Source organism: Enoplosus armatus, chromosome 2, assembly GCF_043641665.1.
Source record: "Enoplosus armatus isolate fEnoArm2 chromosome 2, fEnoArm2.hap1, whole genome shotgun sequence".
Taxonomy (NCBI): domain Eukaryota; kingdom Metazoa; phylum Chordata; class Actinopteri; order Centrarchiformes; family Enoplosidae; genus Enoplosus; species Enoplosus armatus.
In genome coordinates this window covers 10,148,747-10,172,611 of record NC_092181.1, presented here as the reverse complement: position 1 = coordinate 10,172,611, position 23,865 = coordinate 10,148,747, and the positions used below count along the sequence as shown (strand labels likewise).

The following is a 23,865-nucleotide window of genomic DNA, read 5'->3' as shown; positions in this document are numbered from 1 at the left end:
CTGGGTAAAGAACACTAATGCCCTCTACAGGAAGGGCCAGAGCCGTCTCTATTTTCTGAGGTGGCTGAGGTCCTTCAACATCTGCCGGACTTTGCTGAGGATGTTTTATGAGTCTGTGGTGGCCAGTGCTATCCTCTATGCTGTTGCATGCTGGGGCAGCAGGCTGAGGGTGGCGGACTCCAACAGACTAAACAAACTGATCCGCAAGGCCAGTGACATTGTGGGGGTGGAGCTGGACTCTCTGACGGTGGTGTCAGAGAGGAGGATGCTGTCTAGGCATCTTGGACAATATTTCACATCCTCTCCATGACGTACTGGTCGGACACAAGAGCACCTTCAGTGGGAGACTCATTCCTCCAAAAACAGAGCACCACAGGACATCATTCCTGCCTGTGGCCATCAAACTGTTCAACTCCTCCCTCTGAGTGTCAGACACTCAGGAAGAGACTGGAAATCTGGATCTACTTCACCTGTTCATATACCACCTCACTATTTATTCTTAAATGTTTCAGTGCAATACATATATAGTCATACACAACAGTGCAATACATACATATATATATATATGTATACACATACATATACATTGTTATTGTATATATTTTTTTACTTTATTGTTCACTTAAATACTGTAAATGTGTATATTTTCTATTTTCTATTTCTTATTTTTATATTTTGTACATACTTTTAGTTCTAAATTATGCTACTTTTTACTCTTGAATGGGAGCACCGGTACTGTACAATTTCCCCCCGGGGATCAGTAAGGTATTTCTGATTCTGATATATCTATATCTATCTATAGTCTCTTAAAAGTGAAGCTTAGCGGTGGTGACGTTGACGTCATGCGACCATGGTGTAGTTCCTTTATAGCCTAACGTTAGCTTTTTACTTCTGGTGATTCCATTTACACTTCAAATATCCGAAAAGTGGTGTTCATCAGTAAAGATTATCTCGCTGAAACTCTTGTTTGCCACAGAGCTTGTTTGCCACAGAGCTTATTTTCTGCAATACTCCAAAATCCCATGGGAACCAGGGTGATGCTAACTCCTGAGTTTGCCTACAAAAATACATCATCCCCTCCAACGCTTTATAGTTATGCCCTGCAACTAATTTGTTTCTGTTAAAAATACAATTTCTGTGAAGAGACTTCCAGGTCCTGAGAGGTGGAGACATTTTGTGGACATTTTTGAGCCTTGTGACTTTGGAGGTGTGTGTTAATGGACCGATAAGTAGTATAAGGGAGATTTTGCCCTCGAGTTAGGGCTTTCAGGCAGTCTGAGCCTACTTTCCCCACTGTGTTTATTACTCTCTAACATGCATACTCTACTACTGTTAGAAGTTCAGGTTAGACTTATTATATATTACGTGTATATTGTGATTTGAATCTGCGAGTCCTAGCGAAGGAAACATAGTTTGTCCTCGAAGGCAAAAGTCGGGGCTTAAAAAACACTTTGTCATGGATCAGGCGCGGGAAATGTCTTAGTACTTCCTCGTGTTGACGTAGTTTGGCGTGTCGTGTTTTTTATTTTATTTTCTTCCTGTCGCGTCAACATCCAGCAACTAGCACAACCGCAGCCCGGAGAAGAGCAGGGAACCCACGGGCAGCTCCACTGTTCGAAAAGCCATGGAAGAAAGTCAGCCGCCGAGGCCCCGTCCCCTAAACGGGTAACTAGTTTGGCTTTCATTTTGTCTACAACCGACACGAGAGGCACAAACGAGAAGAAGTAGAAGTTTGGCACTGAGACGCACAGTACACGCGGCAGAGTGCTGTTTGTGTCCACCCCCGCACACTCGCTGTTGTTCCCCCCTCCCGGTGTTTGTTAAGTTGTTTCGCATTTTTTTTGTGTACCGTTTATCATTCTGAGACGAGCTTTGTATGTTGTCTGTCTGGAACTTTGGCTCCCTTTTTTACTTGAGTACAAGTAGCAATACGGATGTATAAAAAAAATACTACACTCCATAAGAAGTAGAAGTCCTACATTTAAAATCTTACTGAAATAAAACCCACAGACGTAAGTTACGGTCAGCAAAATGTAGTTAAAATATTGTGTTGTGATGGAAAGTGGTCCCTGTGGTTGTTATATTAGGCTATATATTATACTCGATTATTCAATTATTAATCGCATACATTAATTGGTGAGCTGCATTTTTAATGTTGGCAATAGCCAAAGCAGTAGTTACATCGAAAATGTTGTGGAGTTGAGGTATATAGTAGCTATAAATGGAAATGCAGTACAAGTACCTCCAAAATAGTTCTTAAAGCTCCACTCCAGTGTATTTTGGCATACTGTATCTTGTGTGTGTGTTTCTCTGTAGTGGCACAACCAGGAAGAGAGAAGACTACCTGGAGTGGCCTGAGTACTTCATGGCTGTCGCCTTTCTGTCAGCCCAAAGGAGCAAAGACCCAAGCTCACAGGTGTGTGTGTGTGTGTGTGTGTGTGTGTGTGTGTGTGTGTGTGTGTGTGTGTGTGTATGTGTATTAGGGCTGCAACAATTACATACTTCACAAAGAAGTATCTTAACTTATTTTGTTTATAAATCATTTTATTTATGCAATGTTTATTTGTATAGGGACAAGTATGTCGCATAAATCAATGCCACACACCACGGCGTCTGTAGGCACCTTATAGTCATGTTACTGAGCCCAAAGCTCTGAGTGGAACCACAAGGCCACTGAGCACTGTAAAAAAGTTAGTTTCTTAAGAACACGGCAATGATGTGATCTTACCGGCTTAGGGAAGTTAAAGGGGCTAAAGTAAAGTAATTGTCCTTGATGTTTGTTTTCCTCGCTTCTAAGGTACATGGAATGTATTAGTTTTTCAGCAATGAATGTTGAGTCTTCCAGATGTAATATATTCTGCACATTATGTATCCAAAGTAATGACATACAGATCCCAGGTGTAATTCCGATGTGTGAGACTGTTTTCTCATCAAAGGGCAAACCTGAAAATAACAGTGCCTGCGTTGTATCATTTACTGATTTGAGATGAGAGTTGTCGACAAGGAGGTACAGACGGGTGAAGCGTTGAGGCTTTTAGGTGTGCTCTGTGAATGTCTTTTGAAATGAATCACACTGCGCTGGGCTTGTAGATGTTGTGTTGGGGTTTGGCCATATAGTATCCTAAACTGGATTTCACATTCAAACCCCATAGCTCACAATTGCATGATGGCATGACTGGGGAGAGGTTTTTTATTGCATTCAGTATGTCTGTTGCGCAGCACTGGGGAGAGGCCCAGTGAGGCCTGTAAGCTCCTGAAACAGTCATCATTGTGTGTGTGTGTGTATATATATATATATGTGTGTATATACACAGCGGGGGAAATAAGTGTTGAACGCATCAACTTTTTCTCAGTAAATATACACTACTCACAAAAAGTTAGGGATATTCAGCTTTCACATGAAGTCGATTCACATTGAGCAGAAATTAGGAATGAGATGAAGAAATTACCATTGCATGCTTCTACTTAAATGCCCTACTTTCATGATATAATATCACTGTAGCATGAACTTTTTACATTTTCCATAAATTTCACCCGAAAGTCGAATATCCCTAACTTTTTGTGAGTAGTGTATTTCTGATGGGACTATTGACATGAAATTTTCACCAGATGTCGGTAACAACCAAAGTAATCCACACATACAACCACCTTGGTAATGAGAAACCTTTTTATAGGCCATCAATTAGGACTAAACCTAATATTAATTTGCACTGATGGGGGCAGGATTGCTTCCTAAATACTGACAGATTTCAGCTGGTTTCTTGGCTTCCCATGCCTGTTTGCACCTCCTTTTCTTCATTTGTTCAATATTTAGTCCCCGTGTCATTCCACTTTATTACACATAACTTAATTTATGGGCATATATGTTTGGATTTCTTTGTATGTGTGGATTACTTGGGTTGTTACCGACATCGCTGTATATAGATAGATATATAAATAGATGTATATATATATTTTTTTACATGTACAGCTAGACTAAACTTTGGAATCTCTCCCTCTCTGCAGGTGGGGGCGTGTATAGTGAACCCAGAGAATAAGATTGTCGGCATCGGTTACAATGGTATGCCCAATGGCTGTGACGATGACCTGCTACCGTGGTCCCGCTCTGCCGACAACCCCCTTGACACTAAATATCCTTATGGTGAGAACGCACATGCACTCATTGCTTTTTACTTGCTTTAATTTTGGACAGTTTGTAATTATTTCGGTTTAGAAAATGACTGTTTTCTGGAATCAAACAGTTCGGTTGAAGAAAATATGAACGTATGACTAGGTAACAAAGCGCTCCTGGTTTCATTCACCGCAGCACTGAACTCCATTCAACTGAAATGTTAAGGCAATCCAATTTTTGGAAGCTGTCCATACTATGCTACTGAGTTTTTTATTTTTTATTTTTCCCCCATGTCTCAAGTGCTAAACTTTGGCCTGTAGAGGGTGGTAGAGGATAAATAATGAAGAAATCTCAGTCTTCCTCCATTGACAAGATAACGCTCACATTCTACTCTATCTTTCTCTCTGTTTTTTTTTTTTCTTTTCTTTCTCCCTTCCCTTCTCTCTTGGCGCTTAATTTAGGATGTGATAGAGGGCAAATAAGTAATAAGTAATCTACACCCCCCCCCCCCCCCCCCCCCCACTCATAAAGAGCTCCTTTCCATTTTTTTTTACTTTTATTGTCACATAATGAACTCACAGTTCCATAGAAAATCAGTGCATTCACTAAATATTTCTGCGTAAAAACAACACGACAACATTTAAAGCCTTCTTAATAGCGACTTTTAGGTGCTGCAGTGTTTTTACCACCCCAAATATTAAAGTGAACTAATCAAACAATGTGCTGATGATTTTGCCAAGTTTTTGTGTTTTACGCCTGCCTGTCTCAAGTTTTATTCATGGCCGTTTATAGCTATTTGTTTTCACTGTGATTTCCGTAGGGCTCATTGGCAATACGACCTAATTAAACTTGCCATATCCTTATATTAACTGGGGACCATCTCTACGCTCTGTCCTACAGTGTGCCATGCCGAGCTGAATGCCATTATGAACAAGAACAGTGCTGATGTGAAAGGCTGCACCATGTATGTGGCTTTGTTCCCCTGCAACGAGTGTGCCAAGCTCGTCATCCAGGCAGGTGGGTGTTGACAGCACAAACACACTCTTACACCCCCCCCTCCTCAAATAAATTGGAACTGTTGGTAGACTCATTTGACATTTATTTTTAAGTTTTAGCTGCTTAAAGTTGGTGTCAACTGTGTGCCAATTTGTGTTCTGGCATTCAGTGTCCAGTGTTTCCCACAGGAGTTTGTGAAATATGTTCACGATCTCCCCTTCTGTTCCTGAGTTATGGTTTTGAATAATGGCCAAAAAAAGTTGTTTTTCAAGGGCATTATGATGTCACAGTGAAGTTGACCTCTGAACTTCTGGGTAAAAAAATGGCATCACCTCATCGTGACATTTTTGTGAAACGTTGTCATGATTACAGCACCAAAAACGTGTTTTTCAAGGTCCTTTTGAGTCAAAAGTCAGTGTACGACCAACTGTGATACAATAACAATTGTTAGTTTTTGCTAGTCACCGTTATTGGCTAAAGCCTGTGGCATTTCCACTGCATACATTAGCCTAGCGGCTAGCAGACGTCTCCTCTACTCTAGCTGAACAAATAACATAGTTGTTTTAGACTTTTTCTCACTCACTTGGTTTAAGTCACTTTATCTCCTGACGGAACACCACGGTTGAATATCAGCGTTATGTAACAAGTTGTCATCAACTCGAGTGACATTCACGTCACCCGTCTCTCCTCTGCTCTGCTTGTGTGTGGACCCATGTGCATGATGTGGGATTACTGTTCCTTATTTCATGGGCTGTTTGACATATTTGGGGTAATGAATAATAATAAGAAGCACTCGGGTCAGCCCTATTGAAAAGTAAAGCAAATTTAGTATCCATTCTGACATTATGTGGACACATAATGTCATTTTTTGCTAAAAGTAATTCATTCATGCATTTTATGAGTAATTCATAGGAGTTGTTTAAAATGTTGGATAAAATAAAAGTCGCAAACAAAGTGTTACAATGAATTACTGTTATAGTCAGTGTTTAAAAGGAAATAGTTTCATTTGAGTTACATTCAAAGATGCTATTTTGAAGTAACTTGGAAGTAACCACCTCCGTGTTTGTCAAGGCTTTGTGAAGTAAAATGCCATTAGCGATTGTACAAGCCCAGTTATTGTAATATACCTAGATTAGGTTGCCGGTATAGCCAGTACAACACACCTAGTAATTGCATTTTATCTGCCCAGCAGTGTGTCCATAAGGACCTTCACCGTCTGATGAAATCGTATGAGCCCTGCTCTTCAACTATATTCAGTAAAAATGACATGATACACAAACATGTGTACATAAAGTTAAGACCTAACAACAGGTCTGAAGTATTGATATTTGTTTACTTTCTATTCCATCAATAATATCAGACAAAGATTTATTATCCTCAAACAGTGTTGGGGCAAAACGTTTGTCCCGAGGGTGGTCACCAGAATTATTAGGATTCCTCCTCTGGGCAGCATGAATATCTACAGCAAATCTGGCTAGCATTTACTGAAATATCTTTGCTCTTTGCCAAACAACTGGAGGGATTGATGGACAGATGTTCATTGATCAACTCCTCCTTCTTTTTCATTTGTCCTCTCTCTCTCTCTTTCTGCTTTCATCTGTCATGCGGTTCCCTGGGTCAGAAGCCCATTTCTGCTAAGAGGCATTTATTTTGCACTCCTTCATTATCGCTCCCTCCCTCTGTCCAGGTATCAAGGAAGTGGTCTATGTTTCTGACAAGTACCATGACACGCTGGAGATGGCTGCTTCCAGAAGGCTTCTGAGCATGGCGGGCATACAGTACAGGTGAGGAATTAGTTTTCTCTGGCGCACAAGAAAAAAAATACGTGTTCTGTCAAAATTCCCCAACCAATAGAATGCCAGGTGTGGTGTTGACCAATGAAATGATCCCTGCCTCGTTGCGGCTTGTTGAGACGGATTCAACTAGAAACGCAGCCCAACTTCGTGCTGCTGATCAGACACCCGCGAGAAGAGGAACCTTGTTTACCTTTTTACCGGCATACGAGCAGCATGGCTAACAAATGCTAGCAGCACGAATGACCAAAACTCTGTTGGACTGTAACGTTATGTTCCACGTGTAGCCTTTGGCCTTGTACACCAGTTTAAACCACGCGGTCACGATTGGCCTCGTTTCCTGGTTTATTTATCAAAAGCAAGTGCGTTTTTAAATCTGTTCCTGCGGACAGGCGATCACTTGTACGAGCCGGCATAATGGAATACCTTGAAAATGGTCCCTTTTTTTTTCTCTCCTAGAAATTCAAATGAACCACAGAACACTGTCTTGTATGTTGTCTTTTTTTCTCTTGCTTTCTTAAAATTCTGACGTGTCAACGTCTCACTCTTTCTTCTTCCTCGCCTTGATGAGCCCGTAATAGAAAACAAAATATGCCAGGAAAGTGTAAATTTAATCCAGGATGGCTGGACAACACCAGCGCTTATTGTGCAAGAGTTTGGGGTGAACAATGCTGGTGTGATGGATTTTTTTTTTGGTGAGTAAATCTCAAAGGGCTATCCGCCACACTGGCGGGTCAATGTTTGTACCAAAATAGTCATGTATTTATAGAAAAAAAAAAAAAAAAGGCAGAGTTCTCTTCTGCTTCTGGGTATATACTAGGTAAGTAGTTCTACGCTGCGATACAAGGACTGTACTTCTCCTTAGTACAGGACGACAGATGAAAGTATGACTTGAAAAGACAACGAAAAGGTGACTTTCATCCTCATCCGTGTTTATATTTGGTGTTTTCCCATGCGTGTCCTCGTACTTGTGCATTCCGGACTCATGTGTATGTTGGTGTCCCCCCCCCCCCTTCCATGTGTTTTGGCAGACAGTTCAAGCCCAAGAGGACTGAGATTGTCATTGATTTTAATTCCATTAACCACCCTGGAATGCTGAACAGCGCGACCAAGTGAAAATGCAAATGGCTCACCTTGGGGAGCTGCCGAATGAGGCGGGGAAGGAGAGGAAGACGGACGAGATTGAAAGGGACTTTGATGCCTCTTTTTCTGTACGCCTTCTTGCCCCCTGCTTTGTCCAAAGGAAAACCCAAGGATACCTCGACTTTGGCTACTTTTGATATTTTGATTAACCGGATATTCAAGATAGTTTAATTTGACACTTTGCCCTGTGTAGCGGATGGTCTTTTACACTTTTTTTTTGTCTTTTAAAACTCCCTTGGGATAAGGACTACACAAGGACTCTGAACACACTTCCTTGAGTATTTTATTTTAACATCTTTTGTGTCGCGGATCAGGTGAAATCGGTTTTCTTTTTCTTTCCTCTTTCAAACAAGGTGCCAGACTGCTATAGAGGCACTTTGAGCTTCAGTTCATTCGACCTTCCACATTCACAGCGGAAGCTGCCCAGTTATGTTGAATACTGGGAGCTGCTCTGTGTTACTGTCGGGGTACAAGCTGTTTGAATCATATTGAATTGAATATTTTACACTGTCATCCAACCCCTGATACAGAATTCACTTTTTACTGTAAGTTATTATTATTTTTTTCTTTTAATGTCGATCAGTTATGGGCAACTGAATCTCATCAGGGTTGCTCCGCACATCACTCCCTCACGTGCTGGTAATTTGCATTAAGTTGGCGCAGTGTTTTTGCAATTAGGTTCATCAAACTTGTGTTTTGCAAAAAGTAGCCACTGTTAAAATAGCCGTATGTGCACATGGGGTTTTTAATATATTAATAGAGCTTAGTTTGAATGACCATTTTACTACTGTGTTCTGAAAGGTGTTGGTGAGAGGAAGTTACTACAATTGGAAATTGTTCTTGTGAAATGCCTTTTAAATCTTGAACGGCAACAACAAGTGGCTGGCAGATTCTCCACTAATTATCACTGAAGGCTGTTTTTTAAAAATTTATTTTAGATTTCTTTCATGGTAGCAAACGGCTTTCAAAACATGTTCACCACCTCGTCTTCCAAGACTGCCTGCCACTGAGCTGAAAGCCGTTCATCCCTTTGCTGTTGTATTGTCTAACAAGCTGTTGCCTGTGTGGGTGTGGGTGTATGGGTGGGTGCGGGTGTATGGGTGGGTGCTCTGACATGAGTGACCAGGGAAATCTCAATTCTGTGTCTTCACACCATCATTCCTTCAACCATGTCAGCTGTCAGTTCAGGTGGAGCCAATAAAAGATGTCTCCCCACTGTGGTCATTATTCTTGAAACTGTGTTTTTAAGGATGTAATCAATCTAAGGGTCGCTGCACTTCAAATACATAGTTTGTCATTTGTACTAGATGTTTATTTTTGTTTGTTGATTGTTTAGTTAGGTAGCTCTAAGAAACTACTAATGAGATTTGGTGGAAAGTTCAGCCACAGGCTCAGGAAGAAGTGAGTAGTTTTTGGATAGTGCCAACAAAACAACATTCTGATGCCGGTTCGTTTTGCCAACAGTGATGAATGAATGACTTTTTTTCCCCCCACAATCTCTTAGGCTAAAAAAAAACAAAAAAAAAAAAAAAAAAAGAAACCTAAGAAGTAAACAACTCTGTTAAATGCCACAATCGTATAAATGCAAGTAAAATAGCCGTCCTATTTAATTGATATTAATCGCGTGTTCTTCCCTTCCACTTCATTGCGGCTCGCTTGAGTTTTGAAGTTCTCAGTAGCGCGGCAAATACGTTTTTTTTTTTTTAAATTGGTGTCGCTAAACCCCACACACATAAGCACTTGTTACTCTAACTGCAAAGCCTGGCACAATTTTTAAGAAAATGAGCGAGGTCGGTGAACAGAACACACCAGGCTGAGGAATGATGTGCACAGTGGGCTCACACCAGATGGTTTATAAAGCAAAGGACGTATCACTCTGTTGTTTTTTTTGGAAAGCAAAAAGTTGTAACGTCTCAGTCCCATCTCCAGCAAATCGTGTTGGGCCGAGCTCAGTAATAATTGGGGTTTCCTTTTTATATACATTTAATATATTATTAGCTGTTACAACAGTATTTTTGACAGCACATTTGGTTACTTTCACAAGTACACATGCAACTAGTCTAGCAAGTTTCCATAAGGGGTTAAACTCTGGATCTTGACCTTTTGCTGTAGGCCATTCCCTCTCTCCCCTGTTATTCTCAGTGCAATACTTCTTAATAAAACACAAATGCCAGGTTTGTGTGTTTTTCAATTCCATTTGTTCAAATATTCCATCTGCAAGCTGTTGTTTGACATTCTGCCAGAAAGTTATTCATAGGAACATTATGGGCCCATGGTCACAGATATTTCATTCGTTTCTCCTGTTGACTATCATGCATAGAGGGAGATCTCTCTCTCTCTCTCTCTCTCTCTCTCTCTCTCTCTCTCACACACACACACAACCATTCATTCAACTGATGCACATGACGCCGAACACAAACACACGATGTCACACGTTTTCTTTTAGCTATTTGACTATTTTATTTTTTTATTTTTTGCCGACATGCCTACACACAGAAGCAGTAAATGCATCCAGCACCCCATTTCACTGTTGGATTGATTTGCTGCTTATTTCCATAGCAAGTCTGTACCCAGTATATTGGAATCATTATTCTGCACCCCCAGAATACACACTCTGACGTGGCTTCCTTCCATGCTTGCTCAGGAGGTGTTTTCTGTACAGTAGAGTACAATATTGCAGTGCATATTTGATAAATGCATTTAAAGGTGCCATATTGTAGAAAGTGAAATTTCCATGTCTTTTTTTTATTTATTACAAAGCAGGTCTGGGTGCTGTATAAATACCAGTCCACATCCATGTGACACACGGCCTGTATTCAGACACTGCGCCTTTAAACGAGCCGTCAGGACCTCCGTAAGGTTGTGAGGTCACAACGATACAGTCACCGCACTCAGCCATACCCCCCCCCCAGCAGGTCATCTGCTCCAATCACAGCACCACCCACCAGGTACAGGGATGCTCATCTACCCGCTCAAGTCTGTCTGAGTTATCGGAGCGCTCTGCTCAGGAACTACTCTTGGAGGTTGTTTAGTTTGTCTAAAACGGCTTGTTTCAGACAGAGGGGGGAACTGGGGGGCTGCATGAAGGGCCAGGAGAAGATAGATAAGGATTCTAGTGGAGTCCCAGAATAAAAACTATAAAGCTGGAAATGAGTATAATATGGGACCTTTAAGAGCAGCCTTGTAATTGGCCTGTTAGACTTTAGGACCAGGCGTTTCAGACTTTGTTGCAGAAGTGTCATGACAAACTTTGTTTATCCGAGTTTTGCTTTTAGAATAATACGAATAAAAGACAAACACACTAGTTTTACAACCCACGTTAGTTGTAAAATTAGTGGAAGCTGGTGGTTTGGCATCACCAACAATGTAATCTCTGCTCAACAGCAGGAAAATGTAAACCGTCAGGTGTGTTTTTGGTTATTTGGAATCAGAAGACAACATACAAAATTGTTCATTGTTGTGATAGTTGCAGGGGATTTTTTATTTTTCCCCCCCCAGAGATGAACCTGTTGGTCACACCTGGTTTGATGGCCGTTTGTTCCTTCATGCTTGCACGGATCGTGGAGCAAAAGTTCACAGTGGGGGTCGTTGAGAGTTTGGGCATGTATTGAAAAGCCTCGGAGTGTGCAGAAAGCCTGAAATCTGGCATTGACGCTTGCGAGCCCCCGACTGATATAATATGTTCATTTGGTGCAACGAGGCAGTAAAATATTACTAATCAACTTAAGCCGACCACCAGCATGAGATTCCAGCCGCCTGTTGAAAACCAGTCTGTTGAGACACATCAAGCACTTTCTGCTTCGCTGGACTGGGCTGCACTGTGATTTTGGTACTAAACAAAGAGCGGCAGGCAGATAGCGCACAAACTCGGGAGTGGGGCACGATCGAATCACATGCTATATTAGCCAAGGCACTGCTGAGGGGGGAACAGAGCGGGAGTGACAAAGCACTCCCAGGGGCAAGAAGCAGGGGGCTGACTGTTGTTTCTTTAAGGATGAAGTAGTTCCGATTCTCTCGCTGCCCCACCAAGGCTGATCTCGTAGAGTTTGGGTAATTAGGTCAAACTGAGGACTTGCTTAAGATCTTTCTGATCACTCTTAAAAGTATAAAAAGCGCTATGTGAGTGCAGTCCGTACACATTTCGTATGGCTGTATGTCATAAGTGTGAATGCAGACTTGATGCAGTCATTACTGGGCAGCAGGTCAACTGACTGATGTATGAGGAGAAGATGGAAATATTGTCAGTTTGAGTGTTCTAGTTCATGTGTGACATTATGCGTCATAATAGAATGTAGTAGGGACGATGTATTTTCTTTTTCTTTTTTTTCTTTTCTTCCCTCCACAAATAGCCAATGGGATTGTTCCATTGGATTTTGGATTATTGCAGAAAATAAACTCTGTGGCAAAACAAACTTAATAATATAATAATTAATATACTTACACGTTTTGTTCAGCGAGATAATCTTCACTAATGAACACCACTTTTAGGATTTTTGAAGCGTAAATGGAATCACTAGCGCTAACGTTAGGCTATAAAGGAACTACACCACAGTCGCACGACTTCAACGTCCCCACTGCTGAGCTTCACTTTTAACTATAGATAGATATAGATAGATATAGATATATAGACAGATAGATATAGAGTATAAACACAACCAGGCTGTGAAGGCGGACTAGTGAGTAGATGACTTCCCGTGTTCGGCGTGAAGGCGTTTAATGTCCGTGACAACCTCTGTAGTCTCATTTAGCCGCTTGTTAGCAACCGCCTTTTTAAAGACACGCAAAAGCTTCAGAATTCTCGAGTAGGGGGTATCTACTGACGTATTTTATGTCGTAGAACAAAGCATTGAAATCCATTAAGCTTGTGTTAACCCCAGACCTTATCTCAGGCATCTGACCAAAAACCCATTGACTTCCAGACGAGGGAGCCGGAAGTGTGAAAGCAGCACTCTATTTGTGGTCTATTTCTTTTTCAGACTGTTGTTCGTTTCCTTTGACATCATGGCATGTGGGAAAATACTACCAGTTCCTGTGATACATTGGGAAGCTACAGTAGAATGGTATACTTTAGATTCAACTTACATTGTGTATGTTTTGCTTTTGATACAATCAGTAAGAATTCAAGCCACCAGCCATCCCATTACATCTCCCCTACTCTTTCCCCGAGTTACTGCTGTCCCCAGTGCAGTCTTAGAAACGGTGAAAGAGAGGGAGCAAAGTGACATAAATGAATCTAATATGAATCCGAGCCCGAATGAAAGAAATATAACCCAAATGACTAGTCAGTGTGATGTAGCTGAGGTAAGGCTCCTGCTGCCAGAGAGAAAGAGACAGCACAAAAGCCTTAACCCGCTCTCTCACTCAGTTTGGAGAGCGTCAAGAAAAGAGAGAGCGGAGTTGAAAAATCAGCCATTTGTGCTGCAGGAGAGCTCGACTCTTTCTTAAAGTTTCAGTCGGAAACATTCAAAATGCAAAACGTAGGTGACTGTGGCAGCGTTTCCTGGTTGACAGTAATGGTTGACCGCTGCTTGGCCGCTAACCGCTGGCAAAATCAGCGGATGATCAGCTGATTGGAGTGACTCCACTTCATGTCCGCCTGAAACCCTGCCGAGCTTCATTATTCAGGGCCAAACCTGGACAAGCTCGGACAGAGACTGTAAATAGAGCGTTTTAGCGTCGAAGAGTGCCGCCGTCACACCAGGGGCCAACTGTGCTTTATTATGAAACACGTTAAACATGTAGTTTGACTAATCTTTTATGCTAATTATGTAAAATCTTTGGGTGTACGAACAATCAGTTGGGGATGGGAACCCAAGAACTGGTTCCAAATTGTCCGATCCATCAGAATTATACGTTTTTCTGACTCATGCCTCTATGCTGTTAGAAACTTGCAACAAGCACTCATTTACAGAGGGTCTCCTCTGTTTCTAGCCCGGCATTGCCAGACCAGTGTGCAAATGCACATCGGCCTGGAACCTCTCTGTTCATTTTCAACCAATCAGAGCAACGAAACGTGCGGCGTAGCGGTAGGCTGCCAGGCTGAGCAAATAAAGACACGAGCTCGCAGATTCGTCTGGTTCCCATGCTGCTCTGTGTTCAGACTCAGAGATACCAAAACTAGGGGTGTCCTGAGCGGAGCGTTCCGTTTTGATATGTCAGTGAAAATATGTGAATGTGGTGAAAATGGTTTGGTTGTGTCAGTAGTTGACTCTGTTCTGACACCCGGGTTGGCAAAATACACGGATGAGTCACTTTCATCTGTAAGATGACAAACGTGGCAGGCAGCAGGTCATGTCAGCTGTTGCTAATTAACAGTAATTCAGTGAGTCAGTTGATGGCAGGCCAAAACTGTACCTGGCTGTTGTCAGGTTTGTGTTGCTTCTCTGAGAGCCGCTGTCTGTGCTCTGCCAAAGATTGTTTACGAGGAGAAAGAAGCAGCACTCTGTAACACCACTGTACAACTGCGAGTGTTTTTGTTGTCCCAGCAACTCCAACAAAGTGATACGTTTTCTCTTTTTTCACGTGGCATATTTTCATGCATATCATATCAACAATTTAAGTTGATCAACTTTATAGTCTTGACTCAGGACCTTCAGTATTTGGATCAAGTAGCACGTGAAAAGTAAGGAGGGCCGGATCGGGAAACTGGGCCAATAAAACTTGATCTGGACATCCCTAAATCAGACAGTTGCGATGAAAACCTGTGTAGGCCTCCTTTTTTCCCCACACAGAAAATTGATCATGAATCAATAAAGGAATCAACAACAAATGTGACCAATATGCAGAATCAATAATGGCATCGGTATCAATAAAATCTTATCACTTCCCACCCCTACAAGTCCTCTTCTACTACTACTATTGTAGTTGATTGAGATGGCGCTTTAACTACTTTATATACAGTTTAGATCCGTGGTTCCCAACCTAGAGGTCCAGCCGCCTCCAAAGGGTCACAAGTCTCTTTGGTGGAATTGCTGACCACCTTTTCTACGTTCATGTGCTTTTAATGTAAAATCGTAATACTATAATATATAAAGTTACTAATAACTATAGCTATAGAGTTAAACGTGGGGTGTAAAATAGCATAAAATTGAAATATTAAAGTCAAAATGGTACTAAATGCAGTACTTGAGTGAATGTAGTCACTTCCCAACAGAGTCTCTGTTTTATCCGATAGCTAAGATGAAAACCTCAGCACAGGAGTGGCAGGACTCTTGACCATACGATCGACAGCAGCGATCATGGCAATGAAGCCATTTGATGAAAGCATCTGTAATCAATAACAATATCACAGCGCTGCATGAAGCAATGGGGGGCAATCGCGGCGCGCTGCGTTGTTCATCACGCCGCGTTCATTTCTGCCCAGCAGCTTTTTGTGCCGCTTGCCTTCGGAGAGTGGGGAGAAAAAGAAACACAGACGTTCAACACAGTAACCCAACAGTAGTTTCAAGGATTTTTATTCTTTACTGTAGAAACACTGTACATAAATTACTTTCTCTGAGACTAATATTGATGTACGGATAAGTGGAATTTCTCAACCTCGAAAAAAAAAAAAAAAGATAAACCCATAAAACAGTATCAACTCGTCTCAATTGTCTCTGAAAAAAGATTGGTAGCATATGATGTTAACTCTCTGTATAAAGTTCCTGTTCTTTCCTTTTAAAATGATTACGGTTGCCTTACCACCCTTGTAAACACACATACACACAAAGAAAAACTCCTCTAAAAGAGTACAGAGACCCACAATCAATGAGAAAACATCCACATCGATTTTTGATCTATTACTGTTACTCATTAAAGTCACTGATGGCGATGCACTGTCCCTTTAAGGAGAAACGAGCAAAAATGAGGAGAGAAGCAACGATTAGTTACTACTCACAGCGACCCTCCCCCCCCCCGCCCCCCCCCCCCTCCCCCAAAGCCATGACAACATGTTTCTATTGCAAGCAATACTACTACCTTTGACCGATAAAAGCACAAGGCCTATGCATTATGAGGCTGAGTCACATTTTGCAGAAGTGAAGGACTCCTGGGCTGACAGGGGACCAGTGTTTCACAGGACCGGTGAGCCCACTCGGTCCACAAAGAGCACATCCACATAGAATCGGAAAAACAGCCGTGGTCGCCTTGCTTCCTCGCGCATCGCTGTTGATTGCAGTCTGAAACTGTACGATTTTATAGACCTTGTAAAAAGCACAGGGGATTAGGAGGAGTGGTTTTAGAAACCAACCGAGCAGATCATAGATATCAGTAAGAAAGAAACAAAAGTTTCTGGTTTTGTTTAGTTCAGATCATGGTCCATTTCCGGTGGTGGTGGTGGTTGTGTAGTAATAGTAGTAATAGTGGTATAGGTAATAGTATGTAAACACTTTTTTGTTCATTTTTTTTATATCCCCTTTTTGTCTGAAGCAAATGCAAGTTTATATATAAAAACAAAACAAAAATCCAAACAGAAAAATCTGTCTTTTTTTTCTTTTCTTCTTTCTCCTTCATACAAATTGTAGTCCTTTTTTTTTTCTCTCTTAGAGAGAGTCCACAACAGTTCCATTCAATGGCTCCAGCCATGGCAACAATAGATCCTATGGCCGTGGCTCACAGCCGGTCTGTAACCTCGAGCGACGGGTCACATCTGGACCCACACACGTATGATACCTTCAACACCTTGTTAGGGATCTGCAGACATTTACATTGACTGCGCTGACAGTTTTCAACTGTCTAAATGCTTGCGGGCTCATCTAGTGGCGATGGCTGCTGAAATGCTCAGTTGGCTATTTGAAGTCTCTACATCCCCCAGTTTCACAGCTAGGTAGCACACGATTATAGCCCCGCCTACCAGAGGGAGGGGGGTGGGGGGGGGGGGGGGGGGGGGGGGGGGCATGCGTGCGGGCTGTTTGAAGGCAGACGACAGGGTGAAAGAAAGAAAGAATGACAGAAAGGAAGTTAAAGATAGATAGAAAAAGAAAGAGAGAAAAAGGCATTGGTCAAAAGACGGAACCTTTTTTGCAGGCTCCTGTTTTAAACCTGCACAACTGTAGTTGTGTCATAATGTTTGGGGTTGGGTGCGTTGGACGTGATGGTTACATCATCAATCAGTCCTATAAATCCTATTTTACCATCGGAATAAAACAAATTTGCAAACTTGGGTTTCTCTTCAGTGGCTAGTTTTGAGTCTCAAGACAGTTCAGTGTGCGGAAAATTTGTTGTGTTAAAACTGAACTTTTTGTTTGTTTTGTTTCGTTCGTCTCTGACAGTCACAGGGGGTTAGAAATCAGATGCTTGTCGATGCGTGTTACCTCCTCCCTATCTCACTCTGGCGCAGGAACTGCATGTTGTTTGCGCTATCGGCTAACTCGGGGTACTGCTCTATGGACAAGACGTAGTAGCCATCGTAGCCCAAAACCTTCCCGCTGCTCAGCAGCTGCCTTTTCTCTCCCTCTGTCCACAGCCGAACTCCTTCCTCCCCGTCTCTCACCCGCTGCTGCTCGCGGGCCCAGGCGCTCGAGAGCGCCCTCTGCCGCGCGTGCTCCAGGATCCGCGCTTTCTCTTCGTCCAGCGTCGTCCCGTAGCGCACGTGGAGCGCCAGGGCGCCGTACTGCAGCTCCACGTCCGCGAAGCGCCGCGTTCTCCCGTTCATCACTGTCGTCGACTGGGACACCGTGACGTTTACACCGTTTTCCAGCGATTTCCTGCCCGAGGTGAGCCGCAGCGCGCTCAGGTCGTTCTCAGGCAGGCTGGTCTTGATGAAGTAGTGCGTGTCTCGTCCTTCCACGGTGTAATGTAGGTCTTCAAGGTAAAAGGCGTTGTTTAAGACTGCAGCCACCTTGATGCAGTCCTCATTGGCGATGTTGAGAGCATTGGTCACCACGCGACCTTGGATCACAGCCAGCATCACTCCCTTGCCAATCAGAGACTTGACGGTGGCGAACCACAGGCAGGGTTTGGCGTGGTCTGCATGCCGCTGGCTGAGCTGGATTTCTGGCATTCGCTCAAAGGACAGGAAGGCCCGAGACTGAAGGGTCACCGCCTGCTGGACACCTGAGATTGACTGTGGACGAGAGACAGAGGAAGCGATGTTTGACTTGTTGCTTAAGACATCATTGACACTTACACAGGTTACATTTCAAGTGGCAGGTTTATAGTTAGCGGGCTAATCCATTTATCCATCTAATCAAACATTACATTGTTTATTTTGAGAAACTGATGACACTAATGTTGATAGATCAGTATTTGTTTTTTAATATTATTGTTACTTTTAGTCATGGGAGCTACTGCAGCTACAGTATATCACCTACTGTAGAGGTAACACACCGTGGACTGATGTTATATACAGACTGTTTTGCAACAATTTTGCAATTTTGCAACAACAACAAAAAAAGCCTCAAAAATATGTAGAATTATTATGCATTTGTTTTTGCCAAATCACATTGTTTCCTTTGTGCCCTGATAACCAATGTCCTGTGGTCTGGTACTGCCCTAACAAAACAGCAGCTAGGAAAAAAAGACTTGAGGAAATACACTGAAGAAGAACAGTGACTACATGCCAACATGGTAAAGCGCGTACGTACTGTTGCTATATAACTATGAAGCAACTGTAATGAACTTGAAGGACGTTTTTTTTACAATATCTGTGGGTGTACGTTACTGATACGATGTATCCGCTTACTGTATGTCTTTAGTGCATTTGCTCCCTGTAAAGTAAAGCAGAATAAAGTGGAAAGGAACAGCTGCAGAGCGGTACTGCACTTAAAGCACTAGCAAGTCCAAGAGGGCCGGACTGTATATGATAATAGCAATAGAGTGCTGCAGGAATGAGTCCTAAAACCTGGAAATGAGTATTTTTTGTTGTTGTTTTTCAGTTAGACGCCTGAAATAAGGTCTGTGGTTACACACAAGCTTAAGAGATTTACACGTTTTGTTCTACGACATAAAATACGTCAGCAGATACCCCCCACTCGAGAATTTTGAAGCTTTTACGTGTCTTAAAAAAGGCGGCTGCTAACGAGCGGCTAAATGAGACTACAGAGGTTGTCGCGGACATTAAACGTCTTCACGCCGAACACGGAAAGTCATCTACTCACTAGTCCGCCTTCACAGTCTCGTTGTGTTTATGCGGTGGTGACGTTGAAGTGATGCGACCGTGGTGCAGTTCCTTTACAACCTGACGTTAGCTTTTTACTTCTGGAGATTCCATTTACGCTTCAAATATCCTAAAAGTGGTGTTCATTAGTGAAGATTATCTCGCCGAACAAAACGTATTTTCTGCAATAATTCAAAATCCCGTTGGCTTTTTCGTCGAGGGAACCGGGGTGACGCTAACGTCCGGGTTTCTGGCACATCTCCACCTCCTCCTGCACATGGACTGCCATGATCCGCAGTAACGCACCGTTGATCAGCGGGGCTCACTCGTATGCATCAACATTCATGTGGCGCTTCGCATTGTGCGGAGGGCGGGATGTGAAGCTGATCCCTGTGCGCACATTTCCAGGTGGACGGTGATTTAGAAAGGGAACACTGCCTTTTTGAATTTTCATTTCTTACTTTTATTTTTCAAGTCTGATTTGTTTTTGGCACGTGCCACTCTCGGCTTTTGTGCATGTGCACACTTCTAGTGTGGATCCTACGCACTGTTTTATAAATGGCACCCCAGTACATTCACACTTCAAACAACACTGTCAAGTCAGTCTGAGACTCCCGTTTCCTTCCTCATTTTCCCTGGATCTGCCACGTCTATTTTCGTCTCGCACTGTCCTTGGTGTTCACGTCAATGTCTTTTTATTTCGCTGAATTTTCAGTACAGCCTCTCACCCTTTGCGCACAAGCGTGAATTCCCGATAACCTGTCCACCAAACAAGTGTATAAATAGCCACGATAAGTGAGTGAGTGAAGGCAAAGAGGAAGGAGCGCAGCATGCAGCTCCGAGAAGGGAAAGGAACGAATGATTGCTGGATGACTCTTCATTGTCTTCTCTCCTCATTTCCTCGCTCATTATTCTCACTCCATTTCTTCCCACAGTTTCCTCCTTCCCCTCCATTTCCTCCATTTTCTTTTTACTGTTTCTTGATTTCCTTGCCACTTCACACTCTCTATCTTTCTCTCTCTCATTTTCTCACGTTTTGAACTACTTTGACATCTTAATTTTTCCGAATTTCTTTTGCTCCGCGCGTTTCCTCCCCATCTCTTTCTTCTTCACTGCGTTTTTATTTTGGATGCATAAAATCGTCTTTTCTGATGGTCATTTTGCCGTCTGCGTGTCTGCTTTTTTCTCTTCCTGGTATCCATCAGTGTGCATTTATGCGTGACTGTATTTTAATTATTCCTAAAATCCCTTTTAGCTATCATTGATGGATTTACTTCTATTTGAATAGAAAATTATACACATTTAGGAAATATCTGTAAAATATGAGCGTGGCACCTTTTAGTAACAAATTCATGCTGCCATTGTTGTTGTTGTTAAATAGTTATGATAACAGAGTACCGTCCGCTGCTAACACAACAAGGGATTGTTGCCCTCAAGTCATCTATGATTCATTCAACCTTTCTGCCTAAGAGCACTTATGATACGTACAGGCAGGTCATCCCACAGCTGGCTCTTCTTCATCTCCAGCGACGGCTGCGTCAGGTCAAACTTGGGGATGGGGAATCCTGGGATTGCGTTGTGGAGATGGAAGCCAAACGTGACCAACCAGATGTTGACATCTGCGGAGAAGGAGAGCGGCGGACGTGGAAAAGAATCAAATAAGCTGAAGGGTGAGCTCGAGCGGGTTGCTCGGATGATTTTGCACTCAATACCAGCTGAACGTCCTCTCAGAACAATTCCAAACAAACCACTTCTGTTCCCTTAATGAACATTAAGTGCCTCACATTGCAACATAAATCTCTATGATATGTTCACTTTCCACCTGAAAACAAAACCTTTTGGCACCTGTTGAACGTGATCATGATTGATCTAACCTTACATTTACTGTATTTATGAAAAGTATTAGCCATAGTGAATAGAAGGGAACCCAGCATAGAACACATGCATATATATATAACTGTAAGAGCACTTGGTTTGGTTTTGGACCACCTAGACCTAAGCGCTTTTGTTACTGCTGTTGCTTTTTACTGTAAATGTTTCCTCGTTACCTGTGACATATTCTTTGACCTGGTGAATCTTGCTGATGGGGTTGTTGCCTCGGAACATGTAGAGGTTGAAGGGCTGGGGGTCTTTACCAACACGCGTCCATGTGCTGATGTCAGGGGTGGTCCACCTTCGCAAAACAAACACGCTCTGGTCAGTGTGTGATGCCGATAAAAGCTGGAATAGCATCCTGTATGGACAGAATCACCTCGTATGCTTGGACTGGCAACGAGTGAATAGGTGACGGGCTGACCTACCTCCCAGCAGGGATGTCGTAGTCTCTATCTCCGAAATGCAGCAGTCGCGTCAGAGGATCATACAGGCCTCCATGGAAACCAATTACCAGCACAAAGTCTGGGTTGGAATCAAAGTAAACCTCGCCATATGCCGTGTACTGCACCTACACACACACACCAACAAAAAGAGATTCACGCTCTGATACGGAGACACAGACCAATTTCATTAAAACAATTTGAGCCGATACACGAAACACACCCGAAAAGCTTTCTTCCTGCCGCCCCACGAGAAAACACACACACACACCCACATTCACACGCACATACCTGTTTGAGCAATAGTCCATTGTTGCTGAAGACAGCCAGCGGGGTCCCAGTGTTGTCACATGCAATATAAAACTCCTCTCCACTGCTGATCTCCATCGCAAACACATGGCCCTGTGCAACAATACACATTCCAATTATACACATTATAGTTATATATAATATAACAATGATGATGATTTTCATTATTGCAGGGATGACGTATTTTTGTAGTTAGCGTCCACGGTCGCATTACTTCAACGTCACCACCGCTAAGCTTCACTTTTAAGAGAATATAGATAGATATAGATATAGATATATAGACAGATAGATATAGAGTATAAACATGACAAGGCTGTAAAGGCGGACAAGTGAGTAGGTGACTTTCCGTGTTTTGACATGAAGATGTTTAATGTCTGCGACAACCTCTGTGGTCTCATTTAGCCGCTTTTTTAAGACACATAAAACCTCCACAATTCACGAGTGGGGGTATCTGCTGACGCATTTCATGTCGTAGAACAAAATGTGTGTTAACCGCAGACCTTATTTCAGGCATCTGACCAAAAACCCATTGACTTCAAGACGAGGGTACCCGGGTTTTAGGACTTTGGCACTCTATTCTATAACTCCACAAGTGCTAACAGGAGGGCTATAAATTAACGTCTTGCTGCTGCTGAATCACTAACCAAATTCATCACAATGTAACAAGTTCATGTCTGGCTGTCACCGCGTCACAGATTCCCTTATGCGATCAAGTGGGGCTTGCTACTGAAAACCATCCCCTCCTCTCTAATCGAGATGCTGTACACTCATCATGTTTTCACCAAAAGTGACTCATACTTTATACGAGAGCTAGACTCCTCCACATTCAGTGTTTTTCCAGCGGGAGATACTGGACAACATTTGAGTTTGGAAAATAAATGACATCATTTTACTTGCTTTCCTCGTCCGCATGTTTAGAATGACTTTTCCAGCGTACGTAGCTACCTGCAGATCGTAGTAAAAAGAGGTGATCTCGGAGCTGGAGTGGTTATAGACGTGGGTGATCCTGGTGGGGTAGTTCAGGTCAGCGTAGAAGAACTGCAGATGTTGGCCCAAGCTGTTTCTGGATGCCACGCGCCGACCCAAACCGTCGTAACGATACTGGATGGTCCAGCTGGCTGCTTTACTGTAGACGCGAACTAGAAGACCTGAATTACAGATGGTAACAAGGAAGAACGGGTTAGTGAAGGTTGACAAAACAATAAGTTAGGTGTTAAAGCTACTACGGGTAGGATTGAATTGAGATTTTGCAGACTTTGGTAGTATACATTTCAGTGGGATTGTCACGTTTTTCTACAAAAAAAACCCATCAGGAACATTTTTATATCCTAAAATCACATCGGAATTCTACACATGCTGGTGCTGAGCCAGGTTAAGTGAGGTACAAACGAGGGTTAAGGCTCTGTCACGCCAGCATTTTAAACTGCAAACTCAAAGTTCATTCATTTCACTGAGCTCACCACAATCACAGGGGCGAAGTAAATCCATTAAGTCTTTGTGCCAAGTTCAACTTTGGTGAACTCTGACACATGAGTTTGTGGTGCTGACCAACCAGCAAGCTGTCGTGACAGTGCTGAGCCAGAGAATGCAAAATGGAGGAGGCTATTAGCTGTGTTGCGCCATCCACTTTTATTTAACCCTCAGAGTCTGATGCACGAAACAGCGATGGTTTTTAGACAGATTCTGTATGCTGCTTAACTCCATGTTGGTTGGACAGCTGTTCTGGCAGGAAAGCCTTGTGTTTCAGTTTATCGAGTGACCCTGTTAACTGGCGACTTTCAGCTGATTGCATCTGTTGCTGTGATGATGGCTGTTGAAAACAGCTGTCTCTTTTCTTTTTTTCCTTTTTCATCAAAACACACATATCTGATTCGCCTTTGGAGTCTTGTTTGAGGGAACGTGTCACGTACTAACACTCGGTCGCACTTTGAACAGGGAGAGAGCAAGTTGCTTTCAACAGCCGTCGTAACTACGACAACAACAGACGCAATCAGCTGAAAGTCGGGAGTTAAACAGGGTCACTCGTTCAACTGAAGCACCCGCGTCGGGAGCCCAGAAGGCGGTCAAACAAGCCAGCCACACTCCAACTAACTAACCTGGCATGAACCAAGCTAAGTGACTAGG

General features: G+C 42.8%; 2 protein-coding genes across 9 annotated transcripts in view; one reads left to right on the top strand and one right to left on the bottom strand.

Annotated features, from left to right (window-relative positions):
• The first annotated feature begins 1,561 nt into the window (after nt 1-1,561).
• dctd (dCMP deaminase) lies at nt 1,562-9,263 on the top strand. 2 transcript variants are annotated; one of them, XM_070919735.1, is made up of 6 exons: nt 1,562-1,665; nt 2,317-2,416; nt 4,006-4,141; nt 5,012-5,128; nt 6,795-6,891; nt 7,932-9,263. In XM_070919735.1, exons 1-6 carry the CDS (start codon nt 1,625-1,627, stop codon nt 8,014-8,016), a joined length of 576 nt encoding a protein of 191 aa, XP_070775836.1. In that variant the 5' UTR covers nt 1,562-1,624; the 3' UTR covers nt 8,017-9,263. The 2 variants fall into 2 exon arrangements, with proteins under 2 accessions (XP_070775836.1, XP_070775845.1); XM_070919744.1 differs by lacking the exon at nt 1,562-1,665 and adding an exon at nt 1,942-2,012.
• A 7,887-nt stretch (nt 9,264-17,150) lies between these two features.
• Nucleotides 17,151-23,865, bottom strand: part of tenm3 (teneurin transmembrane protein 3) — a 203,523-nt gene continuing 196,808 nt past the window's right edge. For all 7 annotated transcript variants that reach the window (XM_070913106.1, XM_070913115.1, XM_070913124.1 and 4 more), the window contains 6 exons: nt 22,687-22,889; nt 21,724-21,834; nt 21,418-21,560; nt 21,166-21,290; nt 20,606-20,736; nt 17,151-18,085 (listed from right to left, as the gene is read on the bottom strand). In XM_070913106.1, coding sequence (XP_070769207.1) covers nt 17,330-18,085; nt 20,606-20,736; nt 21,166-21,290; nt 21,418-21,560; nt 21,724-21,834; nt 22,687-22,889 — 1,469 coding nt within the window. In that variant the 3' untranslated portion in view covers nt 17,151-17,329. The remainder of the gene's footprint in view (nt 18,086-20,605; nt 20,737-21,165; nt 21,291-21,417; nt 21,561-21,723; nt 21,835-22,686; nt 22,890-23,865) is intronic.

Excerpts from the sequence above, each read along its gene's own strand:
- dctd (XM_070919735.1), top strand. The coding sequence starts at position 1,625 with ATGGAAGAAAGTCAGCCGCCGAGGCCCCGTCCCCTAAACGG. Across the intron at positions 4,142-5,011 it reads TGACACTAAATATCCTTATG|TGTGCCATGCCGAGCTGAAT; the intron begins GTGAGAACGCAC and ends TCTGTCCTACAG. Across the intron at positions 5,129-6,794 it reads CAAGCTCGTCATCCAGGCAG|GTATCAAGGAAGTGGTCTAT; the intron begins GTGGGTGTTGAC and ends CCCTCTGTCCAG.